This window comes from Carya illinoinensis, chromosome 3 (assembly GCF_018687715.1).
Source record: "Carya illinoinensis cultivar Pawnee chromosome 3, C.illinoinensisPawnee_v1, whole genome shotgun sequence".
NCBI lineage: Eukaryota > Viridiplantae > Streptophyta > Magnoliopsida > Fagales > Juglandaceae > Carya > Carya illinoinensis.
In genome coordinates this window covers 4,198,173-4,214,017 of record NC_056754.1, presented here as the reverse complement: position 1 = coordinate 4,214,017, position 15,845 = coordinate 4,198,173, and the positions used below count along the sequence as shown (strand labels likewise).

Here is a 15,845-nt window from a genome sequence, read left to right as displayed (position 1 = left end):
ATGGCCACGTTGGACCGTGCCTCTCTTTAATTTGGACGGTGGTGATGAAAATGACGCGCCCCGCGTTTTAACACTTTAGAGAGAATCATGGCCCTCCATCTTTTTCAACTTGGATACGTATTGTTATTATTATATGGTAAAGTTCTTATCAGATTTGGACCGCACAATATATTGCCTTTTTGAATATCCGAATCAGCTTTCGAATACGTAACGTAAGGTTAGTGCGGTGCGGCCAACTTGCCAAGAAAAATAGTCCCTGACAATAAGTCTGACATAAACCTTTTTTATTTGTTTTGGTTTTTTCTCGGGAAAATGAAACCCAGGCGGGTAAAAAAACAGAAGAACAACAGGAGGTTAAACAGAATATCAGATTCTAGCAGGAGAGGTTCAGCAAGCCAGCCGAGATTTTATTTTTATTTTTACTTTTATTTTTAATATCATCATTTCCACCCACTATATTTATTATTATTAATTTTTTTTAACTAAATGAATTATTTTACTCATTATTTATATACTTTACAATTAAAAGAAAAATAAAAATAAAAATAAGTATAGTGTAGTATGTGAGTATGATAAATATAATTTTTCACTTTAGAAACATATAAACAATTGAGGATTGAAAAATTATACTCATCATTCCCTACGGCATACACCACACATAAACATATGATTTATCATTCTATTTAAACACACATATATTGATGTATAAATATATTATTTATACATCAAGGATAAAAATAATAAATCATGTTGATGTAAAATGTGAAGATAATGAATAGCACTTCTCTTGAGGATTTGGCCAACTTAAAGTTTTACTTGAAATTGAAGACATGCTAAATATTTATATTTGACGAGCTTTTTCTCCAAATCAGATATTACACATTGTGTTTAAAATATAGAGGCATTATTTTTTTTAATTTAGATCATAAAATTAAAGGTAAATAGTGTATGAAATTCTGCATTATTTAGAAATGAGAATTTCTTATAATAGTTCTAACGAGACTTTAATTATATTATTAACAAATTATGAGTAATGCTAAATACAAATTATCAATAAATAAGTTTCGAGCATGTCTTTTATAAAAATGTGAGTCCTATTCAAAAAGAAAAAATTAGCTTATATTTTTTTTAATGGTAGAGGTTAATCTTTTACAAAAGGTCTCTGCATAAGTTATTTATTAAAATTTATACAAATCATTTCCCTACTTAAATATCCGAGTTTTGATAACATAACTGATGGGTTATAAGACCCACCACGCTTACACTGTGTAATTTATTCAATTAAATATATCCGTGTACTTCAAAATTGCATTAAGCATACCTTTTCCATCCATTATGCAATGGTTAAGAAAAGCATGTCAGGTGATGTTCACTCGATTAACAGTGGTTAGGGAGAAAAAGAAAACAATAATTCTTAATGGCACCGTCGCATCGATGGCTTTGACATAAAATAGAAATTATTTATTGCTATTATATAATGCTTGAACTCTTCCGAAGAAGATGCTCAAGGCATCCATGTTTTGACAAAATACATATTATGGCATTCCTTAAAAGCAGTTAAAACTTTATTTTAAGATAACATTTTTTTAATGAAAAGGCAAGGCCAAGTTGGAGATGGCCCTCCTCATCATCGTAAGGGCGGCGCATAGAAAACAATAGTGTTTTGTTTGGTCGGTCTGATTGAGATCCTTTGTTTTGTAATGTTATGCTACTTTACAGATGTGCTTCATGATATACATTCGAGATTATTTACAGATGCATACAAAAATGACGTATTGTGCTTGGATTTAGTAATAATTATTTATTAAATCATCAAGAATTTATCTTTTTTTTTTTTTAGAACAATAATGTTATTCTTCATTCATGATTTTATCGTATAGATTAATACAATGCATTTTATGTTGTTTCATAAATCAATTATTTATTTATTTATTTATTTTTTATATTGGGGAACCTCTCTAAAGTAGGGCTCTTCAAATCCACCTTACAAAATAAATCTCAATCCAGTACACTGTATCCTAAAAAATTTATCTACACGAAATTGGTTAAATTGTTAATTTTTCCAAATCAAATTATACCACATGGATGGTGTATGTGATGTGAAGGTTTTCAAATAGAATTATTTTTTTATCTTTATCTTAAATCAAGCTTAAGATGGCCATCACAGACCCATTATGTGGCTGTATGCACACTACATTGACGTGCCAACGTCCCATTACCATCAGTGAAAAGTTCCGACGTCCTATAAAGTGGTTAGAAGTAGGAGTAAAATTGTGTTAACAATGATTTAAATGTTGTAGATTCATTGCTTTCGCTTAAAATATCTCCACTCATGTTCGGTTCTGGTTATACCCAATTAAAATCATCAGCTGTAAAAAATAAAAAATAAAACAAAAAATTCAAGTTCTTAAGCATGATACAAAATTGATCCTCACACTTCTGTGTGTGTGTGTGTGTTTTTTATTTTTTTTGTGATTAAAATATACATTTTTTCACGTTTTCTAAGCAATTTATCAACAAATCTCACCAAATTAAGAAATAATCATATTGCGTGCCTATCATATCAGGGGGAGTACCTAATTTTGATGTCAACGTTATCTCAAGCCAGAGGTACAAACATCAAGCAGTTGTCATACACTACCAACTCACACAGACTCATATATAGCAAGTTGTCTCAAACCTTAAAAACTTCTTCTTCTTCTTCTTCTTTTTCTAACAGTGGCAACTACTATTCCCATTGAGAGCTTATTGGTAGATGGATGGATTTTAGAGTACACGTAAGAGTGGGACCCTCTGTGGTGGCTAATTCCTAGTATAAAACACATAATCAGATCTTGTAATACAGAAAGATTCCACCATGTTCTGCTTAGATGAGCCTTGAGTATCATTATTGTTATGGCTTATCATGAGGAAATATAATTATCAGAATTAATATAAAAAGCTAACCAATTATAAACCATCTGCCTTTTCGAATTTTCTTCTTCCTATTAATTGCTCTTGGACCACTCAAACTAGCTTCCAGATGCAATCTTCTTCTAATTGAAGATATAATACTGGATAGCATAATCACCAGTATGCAAGCTATACTATAAGGTACAAAGATTAATACCATGATTTCAGTATAGACTATAATGTCTGAAAATTTCCTTCAGTGAATATCAACTTTTAAACTAGCTCGAATGAGTTAAGAGCAAATCCTATAGTGGAGGTCACTTTAAACAAAAGCGAAAAGCAGACTTTCAAATGAGGCAGATAGATAGAATCTCCACTAATGTGACTTCAGATTTATATCTTAAAGTTGGCAGAGCAACATATTGGTATGAACAAGGTCATTTGGTCATGTTTGTCTTCTGCCATGAACACAAGGAGACTTATCCTTGAACTATTAAACACCCCCCAAGGGGAAATATCACCTCTCACAAGACAATTTACATAGTCTTTGACAAAAAAGAAACTGTTCAAAGTTTGGTTTCTTATTTTTGTGGGCGGGAACATCGTTAAAGTTTTAGTCTAGAATAATTTTCCTAATTGAATGTGCTGTTTCACTAAAGGTTTGTAAGTCTACTAAGGCATGCGACTGATCAATCAGTAGGACCATTTCTTCTGTGGCCAACTCACCAACATGTTGCCATATAAGTGGCCTCTTGTCAGTTCTTGCCTACTTTAGTAACAGACTATCAAGAGATTAATACAGATATCTAAGGATCCACAGACTCAACTGCACGCCACGAGAAATTTTGCACACGACCAGACAGACAACTCAAAGGTACAAGAACTTTCAGAAGGAAACACAGAGAAGTTAAGCCAGTTTTTGCAGTTAGAAACGACAGTTTCTTTATGCAATTTCACAGTAGATTCAAGCACCCCAGCGTGCAAAATATCAACTAATGATGATATATCATAATCTGTTTCTTTTGGTATGCTTCCCAACCTTAAGTCTTTATATTATCACATGGTTTCTACTTTGTGTATCCAATTTACTTGTAAGATAAGCTTAGATATATATTTTTTCTTTTTTGCTAGATAGAAGCTTATATATCTGCATATGGTAAATTAAAATTTGTAAAGATCGGCTTAGTAGAGATATTGGATTCTGGGTTACAGAAATCGTGCGAAAATTTTAGGAAACAGCATTTTAACAACAGAAACTTACAAGATACAATTTTCTTCACAGAAAGATATTCAATTTCTGCAATCTTGAAATCAATATCTTACATCCAAGCAGAATTCTATAGATAAAATTATTTTTTACAAGATTAGAATTCTGTAAATTAGATGTCTGTCAACCGTGTGGTTAACTTTTTAGCTTGTTCATTTATTATTTTCATGCATCGCTTCAATATATATGGTTGAAACTTGAGTAGATTTTTACTCCTGTAATTTAGGATACTTAAAAGGGGTTATAGCAGACCAGACTATTGATACTTCTTTACCGGTCCTAAAGTTTTCAAGATCATAATAATATTTACAAAAATTTTTCTCAATCTTGATACAACAAAATAATTGAGTAAATTTCAGAGGCAACCAACAGTTCATCCATGATGCAAGTATCACACCATGGTTTCTAATTTGTCAGGAATCATCTTTAGGATGGCCAGATTTAGTCAATTTTGAGACAATAAAACCTATTCTAAACTCCATATTACATCTCATATGTAGGCGACAACACCTTAGTTTATAGTTTAGGGGACAATCAAACAATAAGACTTGGCCGATATTCTTTTTTTTTTTTTTTTCACCGGAGAATAAAAGCTTTCCCAGAAATAGAAGCAACAATGGTCACAGACAAATATGCACATGCTCTATATTTCTATTTCTGCCGGGCACCCAAGAATCTAATATCTACCATTTAGTTATGACACTTTTGTACATTTTCCAAAGGAGAAAGAAACACAATTTTGTACATTACACTCCCTCTATTCCATACTGTTATGTATTCAATGGAATATAGATTGAACATTTGAAATGAGTTCTATAGCACTAGAATCAAAGTCTATGAAATAGAAAGATCAGGTTTGACGTGACATAGCTGTAGGAAAAATGAAATCGATTAATTATACCAGCAATAAATGAAGATGGTTAATTAGTCAATTATAGGAGCATAGCTAGCAAATATAGCAAACTAGAAATTAACTCATTACAGGTGGCTATGAAGATTAAAAAAAGATACTCTGCTACATAGTTGTGTATCTCATATTAATCATCCAGTTTACCAGCTCCAAACAAAAATGTAGGAACGTTATTTGCAGGGAAAGACCTGTATTTGTTCCTTGTGTAGAAGTTTAAATCATCTCATTGCACTGGGAAACCAGGTGTAGTGTCATATGCAACAACGTGATCAACAAGATGAGTCAAATATGCATAGCACAGTTAACAAGTTGGGCTCATTTTTTTCGTTTGATCTAGACAAAATAATATTGCAAGAATAGGTTAAGAAGATGAGGGTAAAGAAGGATATCATACTCAATTCATATAGGATATATCACATGAGAAATATAAAAGACTCTCCCTAAATTGATTGCAGATGAGCAAATTGTAAGGCTGATGAAATATCAAGTCAAGCAGAAATGGTGCTGTCAGAGGACGAAAAGCAGCTCCAGGAAGGCGAGCGATTTGAGACTGGAGAAGAGACAGGAAGGGAAGTAAAAGATAAAATGCCAAGAAGTGAGTTGTTTCAAGACTTCAAACATTGTTGTCTTCTTACTTAACTCATGCACATCCTAGTAATATCTAAAACCAACTTCAGAGTTTAAACAAATCAAGAAAATGGACCACAAGCTTTGGATCACAGCATATATGATCTCTGTACAGTGATCCTGGTCACTCAAAAAGACAACAATCTCCAGTACAGGGAAAAATTCTATCCTATATAGATATTTATAATCTGAAAAAAAAAAAAGGTTGGATAAACACTAATAAACAATAACAAACTACAACCTAATGCCCTAGACGGTTCACTGCTTCAACAGCACTTAGTAAGGCTGAAATATATAACTTCATGTGCATTCAACAATGTATCTGTCGGTTCACGTCATCTGAGGGTGGAGAGAGAGAGTACCATGATCCGGTAAGAATAACCTCAAACATCTAATGCAGGTAATGACACTGAAGAAGGTTTACTTGAAGATGACACCACTAAAGTCTACAGCACTGTACATAGTGGAGAGAAGATAGTAAAGCAAATCTTTCAGGTGGACAGTCCTGAGGAAGCAGCATCAAAATCAAGTGGTGAAGATGAGGGGAACAATGCAACAGTGGAAGAGGTTTGAATCTACTGTAGTATTTAAAATCTAGTAGATATACACATGCATGTGCAGGATTCATACATACATATATATATATATATCTGTATGTGTGACCATATTCACCCTCTGATCTCAATTTCTTTTCATTCTGAAGCCTCATCTGTCAAAACTGGTTCATGATGGACATGGGATACAAGCCATCCCCAGAGAACAAATTGAAAAAGCCAATGTTGTATTTGTCACCCCAAAACCAATTGAAGAAGAAATGACAAAGAACCATCAAGACAATGAAAATGAAACAAAAAATTCAAGAGAAGAGGATGGCTGTTTAAAGATTATAAAAGAAGGCAATGTCAATGACTCTTCACAAGAGTCTATAGGAGTAGGTCCAATTCAGAACTTTGAAGATGATAAAAAGGAAACAACAAACCTTTCTAAAGGAGAGGTTAGCTTTCGTTTCCCTAAATAATATGGCTTGTTTGGTCTTTCTTTCAAAATGTCAAAGTTTTATATTTAAAAAAGGAAGCAAAGAAGTCCAAAGGAGAGATTAGCTTTTTTCTAAATAATAAGGCTTAATTGGTCTTTCTTTCAAAATCGCAACTTGTATATCCTTAATTATGATGCCGACTTTTTATGAGCTGCAGACTGCCAGTGTCAGGGCATGTGAGAGCATTGCACTGGGGACAATTCATAATACGGAAAGCCTGGAAAATATTCCTGGTGCTTCACAACAAGAGGAAGGTCTTCAAGGAGACTCTGGGTACCTCGCTCCAACAGAAGCTTCTGCAAACAATGAAGACAAGAATGCTTCTACTGCCCAAGTGGTTGAGGACAAAAATGACAACAGGCTAGCTGAGACTACAGAAAACAGTGCAAAGGTAACACCACAAGGGGAGGAAGACTTACAACAGGGATTGCAGATAAATGAAAGCCCAGAAAATATTCTTGGTGCTTCATTGGTAAAACAAAAAGGAGGTCTGCAAGGAGAAGTTGAGAATCAATATTCAACCGAATCTTCAATAGAGAACAGAGACGAGGTGACATCTTCTATAAAAAATACAGAAATCGGTGCAAGGGCAATAGGAGGTGAAGAAGAAACAGATCACGCATTAAAGAATGATGAACCAGGAGAGACAGATCGTGAAGTTGAAAGCCCTGGAGAGGTTTTTGATACTGCAAAACAAGGGAATGGTTTGCAGGCTGATGATGACAACCTGGTTCCACCAGAAACTTCAATTAACAAAAGAGATGAGCTCACATCTTCTGTCAACACGTTTGGGGACAACCATGAGAATAACAGGCTAGCTGAGGCTACAGAAAACAGTGCAAAAACAACACCAGAAGGGGAAGATTCAGAACCTCCCTCACAGGGAGATGAAACAGGAGAGAGCATTGCACTCGAGACAGCACATGGAGTTGAAATGCCAAAGGACATTCCTGATCTTGCATTGGTGAAGCAAGACGAAGGACTGCAGGAAGAATGTGAGAAGATAACTCCAGAAGCTGAAATAGAAAAAAGACATGAGGACACATCTTATGTCAAAGTGGTTGAGGACAAAGATGTCAATCTATCTGAGGCTACAGAAAACAGAGTAAAGGCAACACCAGAAGGTCAAGAAGATTCTGAGCATGCTTTACATAAACATGAAACAAGAGAGAGCACTGCACTCAAGACAGATCATGGAGTTGAAAACCCAAAAAACGTTCATGATTCTGCATTGGTGAAGCAAGAGGAAGTACTGCTAGGAGAAGTTGAGAACCGATACTCAACCGCATCTTCAATTGAGAACAGAGATAAGGAGACATCTTCCATCAAAGTGGCTGAAGACAATGACAAAAATAACAGGCCAGTTGAAACTACAGAAAACCATGCGAGGGTAACACAGCAAGGTGAAGAAGAAAGAGATCAGGTTTTGCTGAATGATGAACCAGGAGAGACAGATCGTGAAGTTGAAAGCCCTGGAGAGGTTCGTGATACTGTAAAACAAGGGAATGGTTTGCAGGGAGACGATGACAAAGTGTTTCCACAAGAAACTTCAATTAACAAAAGAGATGATCTCATATCTTCTGTTGGAATGTATGGTGACAACCATGAGAATAACAGGCTTGCTGAGGCTTTAGAAAACAGTGCAAAAACAACATCAGAAGGGGAAGATTCGGAACCTCCCTTAACGAGAGATGAAACAGCAGAGACCACTACACTTGAGACAAATCATGGAGTTGAAGTCCCCAAAAACATTCCTGATCCTGCATTGGTGAAACAAGAGGAAGGATTGCAGGCAGAATGTGAGGAGTTGGCTTCAACAGAAGCTGAAATAGAGAAAGGAGATGGGGACACATCTTATGTCAAAGTGACTGAAGACAACTATGCCAATAACAAGCTGGTTGAGGCTACAGAAAATAGTACAAAAACTACACCAGAAGGTGAAGAAGATCCTGAAAAGAGCATTGTACTCGAGACAGCACATGGAATTGAAATCCCAAAGAACATTTCTGATCTTGCATTGGTGAAGCAAGAGGAAGGACTACAGGCAGAATGTGAGAAGATAGCATTACCAGAAGCTGAAATAGAAAAACGACATGAGGACACATCTTGTGTCAAAGTGGTTGAGGACAAAGATGTCAATAATAGTCTAGCTGAGGCTACAGAAAACAGTGCAAAGGCAACACCAGAAGGTCTAGAAGATTCTCAGCATGCGTTGCATGAACATGAAACAAGAGAGAGCATTGCACTTGAGACATATCATGGAGTTGAAAGTCCCAAAAACATTCCTGATTCTGCATTGGTGAAACAAGAGGAAGTATTGCAAGGAGAAGTTGAGAACCAATATTCAACTGAATCTTCAATTGAGAGCAGAGATGGGGAGACGTCTTCCATCAAAGTGGCCAAAGACAATGATGAAAATAACAGACAAGCTGAAACTACAGAGAACCATGCAAGGGTAGTACAACAAGGTGATGAAGAAACAGATCATGTTTTACAGAAAGATGAATCAGGAGAGACAAATTGTGAGGCTGAAAGGCCTAGAGAGATTCTTGATACTGTGAAGCAATGGAATTACTTGCAGGAAGATGATGACAACCTGGTTCCAGAAACTTCATGTAACAAAAAAGACGAGCTCACATCTTCTGTCGAAGTGTTTGGGGACAAGATTGAGAATAACGGGCAAGCTGAGGCTAAAGAAAACAGTGAAAAAACAACACCAGAAAGTGAAGAAGATTCAGGACATGCCTTACAAAGAGATGAAACAGGAGAGTGCATTGCACATGAGACAAATCATGGAGTTGAAGGCCCCAAAAACACTCCTGATCCCGCATTGGTGAAACAAAAGGAAGGACTGCAGGCAGAATGTGAGAAGTTGGCTCCAACAGAAGCTGAAATAGAGAAAAGACAGGGGTACATATCTTATTCCAAAGTGGCTGAAGACAACAATGCCAATAACAAGCTAGCTGAGGATACCAAAAGAAACACAAAGATACCATCAGAATCTGGAGAAGATTCGTATAAGGCACTACTGACAGATGAACCAGGAGAGACTATTAGAGGTCTGACCAATCACAATGTCGAAGGCCCTGAAAATAATCTTGATTCTTTGTTGGTGAAACAAGGGGAAGGTATGCAAGGAGAAGGTGATAACCTGGGTCAGACAAAAACTTCTATCAAAGTGGCTGAAGACGAAGACAATATCAGGCCGATTGAGACTACAAGGAACAGTATAAAGGTCATATTGAAAGGTGAAGAAGATTCAGAACACGTCTTGCAGAAAGATGATCCACAACAGAAGCCCATACTGGAGAGAAATCATGATGTTGAAAAACCTGAAGAAAATCTTGATAAGTCATTGGTGAACCAAGAGGAAGACCTCCAGGTACAAGGTGAGCACTTGGTTCCAACAGAAGCCTCAATGGAGAATAAAGACGAGGACATACCTAATGTCAAAATGGCTGGACACAAAGCCGAAAACAACATGCAAGATGAGGACAGAGAAAACAGTCCAAAGGGAACACCCAAAGTTGAAGATTCAGAACATAGTTTGAATAAAGATGCACGAGGAGAGATCATTGGCTGTGAGGCAGATCATGAAATTGAAAGCCTTGAAAAAATTGATAGTAGTCCGTTGGTTAACCAAGAGGTATTTCTGCAGGGAGAAGGTGAGAACCTGATTTCAAAGGAAGCTTCAGAGGAGAGAAGAGACGAGGACACATCTTACATGAAAATAGCCAATTGTAATGATAATGATGACAATGATGGGGTTGCTGCTGAGGCTGCAGACATTAGTGTGAAGGCAACGACAAAAGGTGAAGAAAATTTGGATCAGGTCTTACAGAAAGATGAACCAGGAAAGCAGCCTGAACAACTTCTAGATGTAGTATCTGAAGATAAGGAGCCAGAATATATACTCGAAAAGATGGAAAATACTACCCTCATGAAAGAGGAAGGAATCATTCAGAATCTTGAAGAAACTTTGGAAGTAGAAAAGAAAGAAGAAACAAAAACTGTGGACGATAAAAAAGAAAAAGAAGCTGCAATAGAAAAGGTAAATAATAGAATAAAATCCTTAAAAGTCACTAGTTGGTCATGCACAGGAAAGCTGTCTCCCCACATAGGTTAAGTTGACCACCAAGCTAGTGGATCTTAAACCAGAGGAGTCTTCGAGGGAGATGAAAAGCACAATTTGGGTAGTATAGATTTCGTTGTGTTTTCCTTTTCTAATTTCATACATTTTTTCGAAGCGTCTTTGGCACTAAAAATATTTATGAGAACCCATTGCCCAGCTGTTAGGACTACCGAGAATTGATAGTTTGCAGAAGACAACCTAAAATTCACGAAAACAAGGAAACTGAGTTCCTTATACTCATCATAGGGGTCTGGGATTAACATATTTCATTGATTTCAATATTTTGCATTACTAAAAATATTTAACATCACTGGTGCACTTTGCTCATTTCCTTTTCTATTGAAACTATGGAACCCTAATTCAAAACTTCATCTATAATGTAGGTGTTCAATACTACTAGTTTCAGCGAAGAAATTGGAGTACAAATGGCAGAGGAAATTCATAATATTCGGGACCGGTCTCCAGAATTCAATGAGAAGGAACTGACTAAAGAAAACTCCATAGAAGAACAGGTTGGACTAAGATACAAATTTTAAGCTCAATAAATGACCTTGTCTGTGTTCTTTTTTCTATAACTAACAAACTTTTCTTCTTTATTTTTCCAATAGCAATATGGGGCATTAGAGACAGCAGCTTCAAGTACAAACACAGAAAAATCAGTCATAGAGAAACCAGCTACTGCAGAACTCCCGTCTTCATCGGATGAAAAAGAAACAGTAAAGGAACGCATAAAGGAAGAAGAAAGTGATGTTACAGTGTTAAAAGAAGAGGTCAGCTCGCACACAAAATCTGAATTGGTTCCCAAATCTTCCACTTTGGGTCCATTTCCAGTTGTTGACTAACAATTATAACTGTTTAACAGGCCGGAGGCACAACTTTGGAGTTCATAAAACAGACCGAGGCAACAGAGTTGACAGAGAAAGCAAAAGCAGAGAACTTACAGGACTGTGCAGGGCAAAGTAGAGACTTCACTGCTTTGACTACTATAGAGAACTATTCTTTTATGCCTGAGGTGCCTGTGGAAGAGATTAATGAAAAGCTTCTGAAGCAAGAAAAAAACACAATTATTGATTCTGACTCTGCATCTGAAGCAGTTGTGACTGAGGAAGGGTTGAAAGAAACCAAACCAGATAAAAAAGAGCATGTCAAAAGCTTTGATATTGTTCCTGAAGAGAAGGGCCTAGCAACCTTTGAAACAGGAGTTAGTCTAGACTCTGTAGATATTGAGGTGCAATCAGAGGAAAATTCAAAGTCAGAAGAGATTATGGGCAAGAAGATTTTAACAGTACCAGATGAAACTGGAGAAAAAATTGAGCATCAAATGGAAGATAAAGCTCCTACTGGAGGAATTGACAATGAATTATCATTGACCACTAGGGAGACAACTTTAGATGGCATATCAGGAGATGGCTCTCGAGATTATTACATAATGCCATTACAAGAACATGTGCCCACAGCAACTGCAGTGGGCAAGATAATGGAAGAGACTTCGGCAAGAGATGAAATTATAGATGAAATTGCAAAAATTCCTTCAAGTGTGCAAAAAACAGATGAGAAGTTAATACAAAAGGAAGATGAGTCCATTAATCCAACAGATGCTTCTGAACTTTTGTCTTCGGATGACGGGAAGGACAGTGCGATTGAAGAACTAAAGCACGCGGATGCAGAGTTGCACATGCCCCCAAAGCGACACATTGAAAAGAACAGCTACGAAACTGAAGATGTTGAGATATCAAAGAGAGGAGAAACAAGTGATTTAGCAGATCAAACAGAGGTATGCAAATTGGAGTCTTTGGAAGTTGAAAATCCATCAGATGACCCCTCAAAGCCCATTGCAGTCAGTCCATATCAAGGTAGCGAAAAGACTATCTTGGAACAAGGGGACTTTGTTCAGACTGAAGGAATCTTAACAGGTGTTCTAGTAGAGAAAGGAACAACTGGCATGAAAACAAATGTTTGTAGCCAGGAATGTGAGCCAACCAACACCAAAAACGATGAACTATTGGCAGAAAAGGTAAAACAAATTACTTCACTCTAACGACCCAGCACTAAAAAACAGATTCAACTTAAATGGCTTACTTTTTTTTAATCTCATATGAAGTGAGAAAGTATTAGAGATGAAACCGTTGACGGCTTAATAAATTGAGAAAGTTGATTTGTCCCATTGTTTCCAGGGTTGTATGTTACATTATAAAAAGAAGACATTCTTTCAATTATTGATATCATAATTTCAAATTGAGCACTCCTTTGTAGCCATGACTAACCAGGGTGTTTAAATGTTTCTTTCTCTTTCCCCTTGGAAAATCAGATCACCACCAATTGAATTTTCTCTACTATAATGAACCACGTTGATATTTTTAATAATATATTGGTCTGGAACAGAATCTTGAATCGGATGATCTGGATCCAAAGCTAGTTTTCATCACCGAATCAGGGCACAAAGATCCAAGTCATGAAACACTCCCTAAAACCAACAAGAGCCAAACTGAAGAGAACAACAATGATGTTCAGGATTGGAATTTTGAATCAGTTGAACCACAAATTAAACCACAAGTTCAAGGTAAAACAGAGACAAAAATGGCAATGGAGACCAAATTGAAGGCTGAAGATCGTATTAATGTATCACAAACTACAAAAGAGACCATTACAACTCACATTGTAACTGAAGGGGTCAGGAGATCAACTCATACATAGCCATTATTTTTTTTATATGAGTGATTCTCAAGGTTCTAATTGTTCTAATGATATTAAAATAATTGAACAGGTGCATGAGAGAATTCAGGAAGTTAGTGGAAGTGAAGGCATCAACGAACAGGCCATACATGGAGAGAGTGAGTTGAAGGAAACTCAGAAAGTATCTGCTGAAGATTACGCACTTGAGAAGGTGATGTTCCATTAGTCAAGAAATCCTATGTTACAGCATACCGTTGATTTTTCTTTTTCCAGCAACATCATTTTGAAATGCTATTTGATAAACAGGTGGAAGACTGTGGAACAAAATCTACTGATTACCTAGAGGCAACAGACTCCAATGAGCAGACGGAAACAGTTAAAACAGATATCCAAGAACCAACAAGGGAGAAAGAAACATCTGGTACAAAAGCACTGAAAGAAGAAAAGCTACAAGATGAGTTCAGTCTTAAGCCTGAAGATGTCACTACAACAGTAGTTGAAGATTCAGAAGAAAAGATCAAAGTGGAAGTTGATCAGTTTCTTGAAGACAGTGACAATGCAACTGTGGTACCAACAAAGTCAATTGTAGGAGAAGTTCCCATGGATGACAAAGCTGTCAAGGAAACAAGCTCAGATGAGAGATTAGAAACTATCACAATTCAGCCTCATCCACAAACTGAAGAAGTTGGCAGCAAGAATTTCAGAATGGAGGCAGTTGATGGAAGTGAAAGCATCAAAGAACAGGCCATAGAACAAGAGAGTCAGTTGAAAGAAATTTATGAAGTATCTACTGAAGATGACATACTTAAAAAGGTGACGTTCAATTAGTAAACAAATCCTCACATAAATCTTGTAGACTATCGGTTTTTCCTCTTCCAATGCATCATTTTTAAATGCTATTGGCTAAACAGATGGAAGACTATGGAACAAAATCCTCCAATTACCTAGAGGCAAAAGACCCCAAAAAGCATACAGAAACAATTCAAGAACCTACAAGGGAGACAGAAGCATCTGGTACAAAAGCACAAGCAGAAGAAAAGATACAAGATGAGGTCAGTCTTAAGCATGTAGATGTCTCAAAGACAGAAGCTGAGGATACAAAAGAAACGATAAAAGAAAAGATAGAAGTGGAAGCAGATAATTTTCTTGATAAGAATGACAATACAACTATGGTACCAGCAAAGCCACCCATACAAGAAGCACACATGGATGACAACTCAAATGAGAGTTTAAAAACTACCACAATTCAGCCTTGTCCACAGGCTGAAGAAGTTGGCAACAAGAAACTCCAAATTGAGGAAGTTGATGGAAGTGAAGGCATCAAAGAACAGGCCATACATGCAGCGAGTGAGTTGAAGGAAACACATAAAGTATATGTTGAAGATGACATACTTGAGAAGGTGACGATCAATTAGTAAAGAAATCCAATGTTACATAAATCTTGCATATTGCTGGTTTTTCTTCTTCCAGTGAACATCATTTTGATATGCTGTCTGATAAACAGGTGGAAGACTTTGGAACAAAATCCTCTGATTACCAAGAAGAAACAGACTACAATGAGCAGATAGAAACACTTAAAGCTGATATTAAAGAGACAGCAAGGGAGACAGAAGCATCAGGTACAAAAGTATATGCGGAAGATGGCATAGTTGAGAAGGTGACGATCCACTACAAAATATATCCAATGTTACATAAATCTTGCATGCTACTGGTTTTTCTTCTACTAGTGAACATCATTTTGATATCCTATTTGATAAACAGGTGGAAGGCTGTGTAAGAAAATCGTCTGATGTGAGTGTAGAAACTATCCCAATTCAACCTTCACCACAGGCTGAAGAAGTTGGCAGCAAGAAACTCCAAATTGAGGAAGTTGATGGAAGTGAAGCCATCAAAGAACAGGTAATACATGTAGAGAGTGAGTTGAAGAAAATACAAAAAGTATATGTTGAAGATGACATAGTTGAGAAGGTGACGATCAATTAGTAAAGAAATCCAATGTTACATAAATCTTGCAAATTGCTGGTTTTTCTTCATCCAGTGAACAACATTTTGATATGCTATTTGATAAACAGGTGGAAGACTTTGGAGCAAAATCCTCTGACTACCAAGAAGAAAAAGACTCCAGTGAGCAGACAGAAACACTTAAAGCAGATATTCAAGAGAAAACAAGGCAGACTGAAGCATCGGGTACAGAAGTATATGTTGAAGATGACATAGTTGAGAAGGTGGCAATCTACTACTGAATAAATCCACTGTTTCATAAATCTTGCAAGCTGCTGGTTTTTCTTCTTCTAGTGAACAACATTTT

General features: G+C 36.4%; 1 protein-coding gene across 30 annotated transcripts in view; it reads left to right on the top strand.

Moving 5' to 3' along the window:
* The first annotated feature begins 3,474 nt into the window (after positions 1-3,474).
* Positions 3,475-15,845, top strand: part of LOC122302633 (titin) — a 32,492-nt gene continuing 20,121 nt past the window's right edge. For 5 of the 30 annotated variants that reach the window (XM_043113989.1, XM_043113986.1, XM_043113985.1 and 2 more), the window contains exons 1-15: positions 3,482-3,917; positions 5,525-5,664; positions 6,097-6,263; positions 6,400-6,690; positions 6,890-10,783; positions 11,248-11,376; positions 11,473-11,634; positions 11,727-12,878; positions 13,247-13,534; positions 13,629-13,748; positions 13,844-14,350; positions 14,449-14,937; positions 15,042-15,194; positions 15,299-15,505; positions 15,610-15,762. In XM_043113989.1, coding sequence (XP_042969923.1) covers positions 5,568-5,664; positions 6,097-6,263; positions 6,400-6,690; positions 6,890-10,783; positions 11,248-11,376; positions 11,473-11,634; positions 11,727-12,878; positions 13,247-13,534; positions 13,629-13,748; positions 13,844-14,350; positions 14,449-14,937; positions 15,042-15,194; positions 15,299-15,505; positions 15,610-15,762 — 7,809 coding nt within the window. In that variant the 5' untranslated portion in view covers positions 3,482-3,917; positions 5,525-5,567. Of the gene's footprint in view, positions 3,918-5,524; positions 5,665-6,096; positions 6,264-6,399; positions 6,691-6,889; positions 10,784-11,247; positions 11,377-11,472; positions 11,635-11,726; positions 12,879-13,246; positions 13,535-13,628; positions 13,749-13,843; positions 14,351-14,448; positions 14,938-15,041; positions 15,195-15,298; positions 15,506-15,609; positions 15,763-15,845 lie in introns of all 30 variants that reach the window. The other 25 variants (XM_043113987.1, XM_043113991.1, XM_043113978.1 and 22 more) reach the window with 17 other exon arrangements.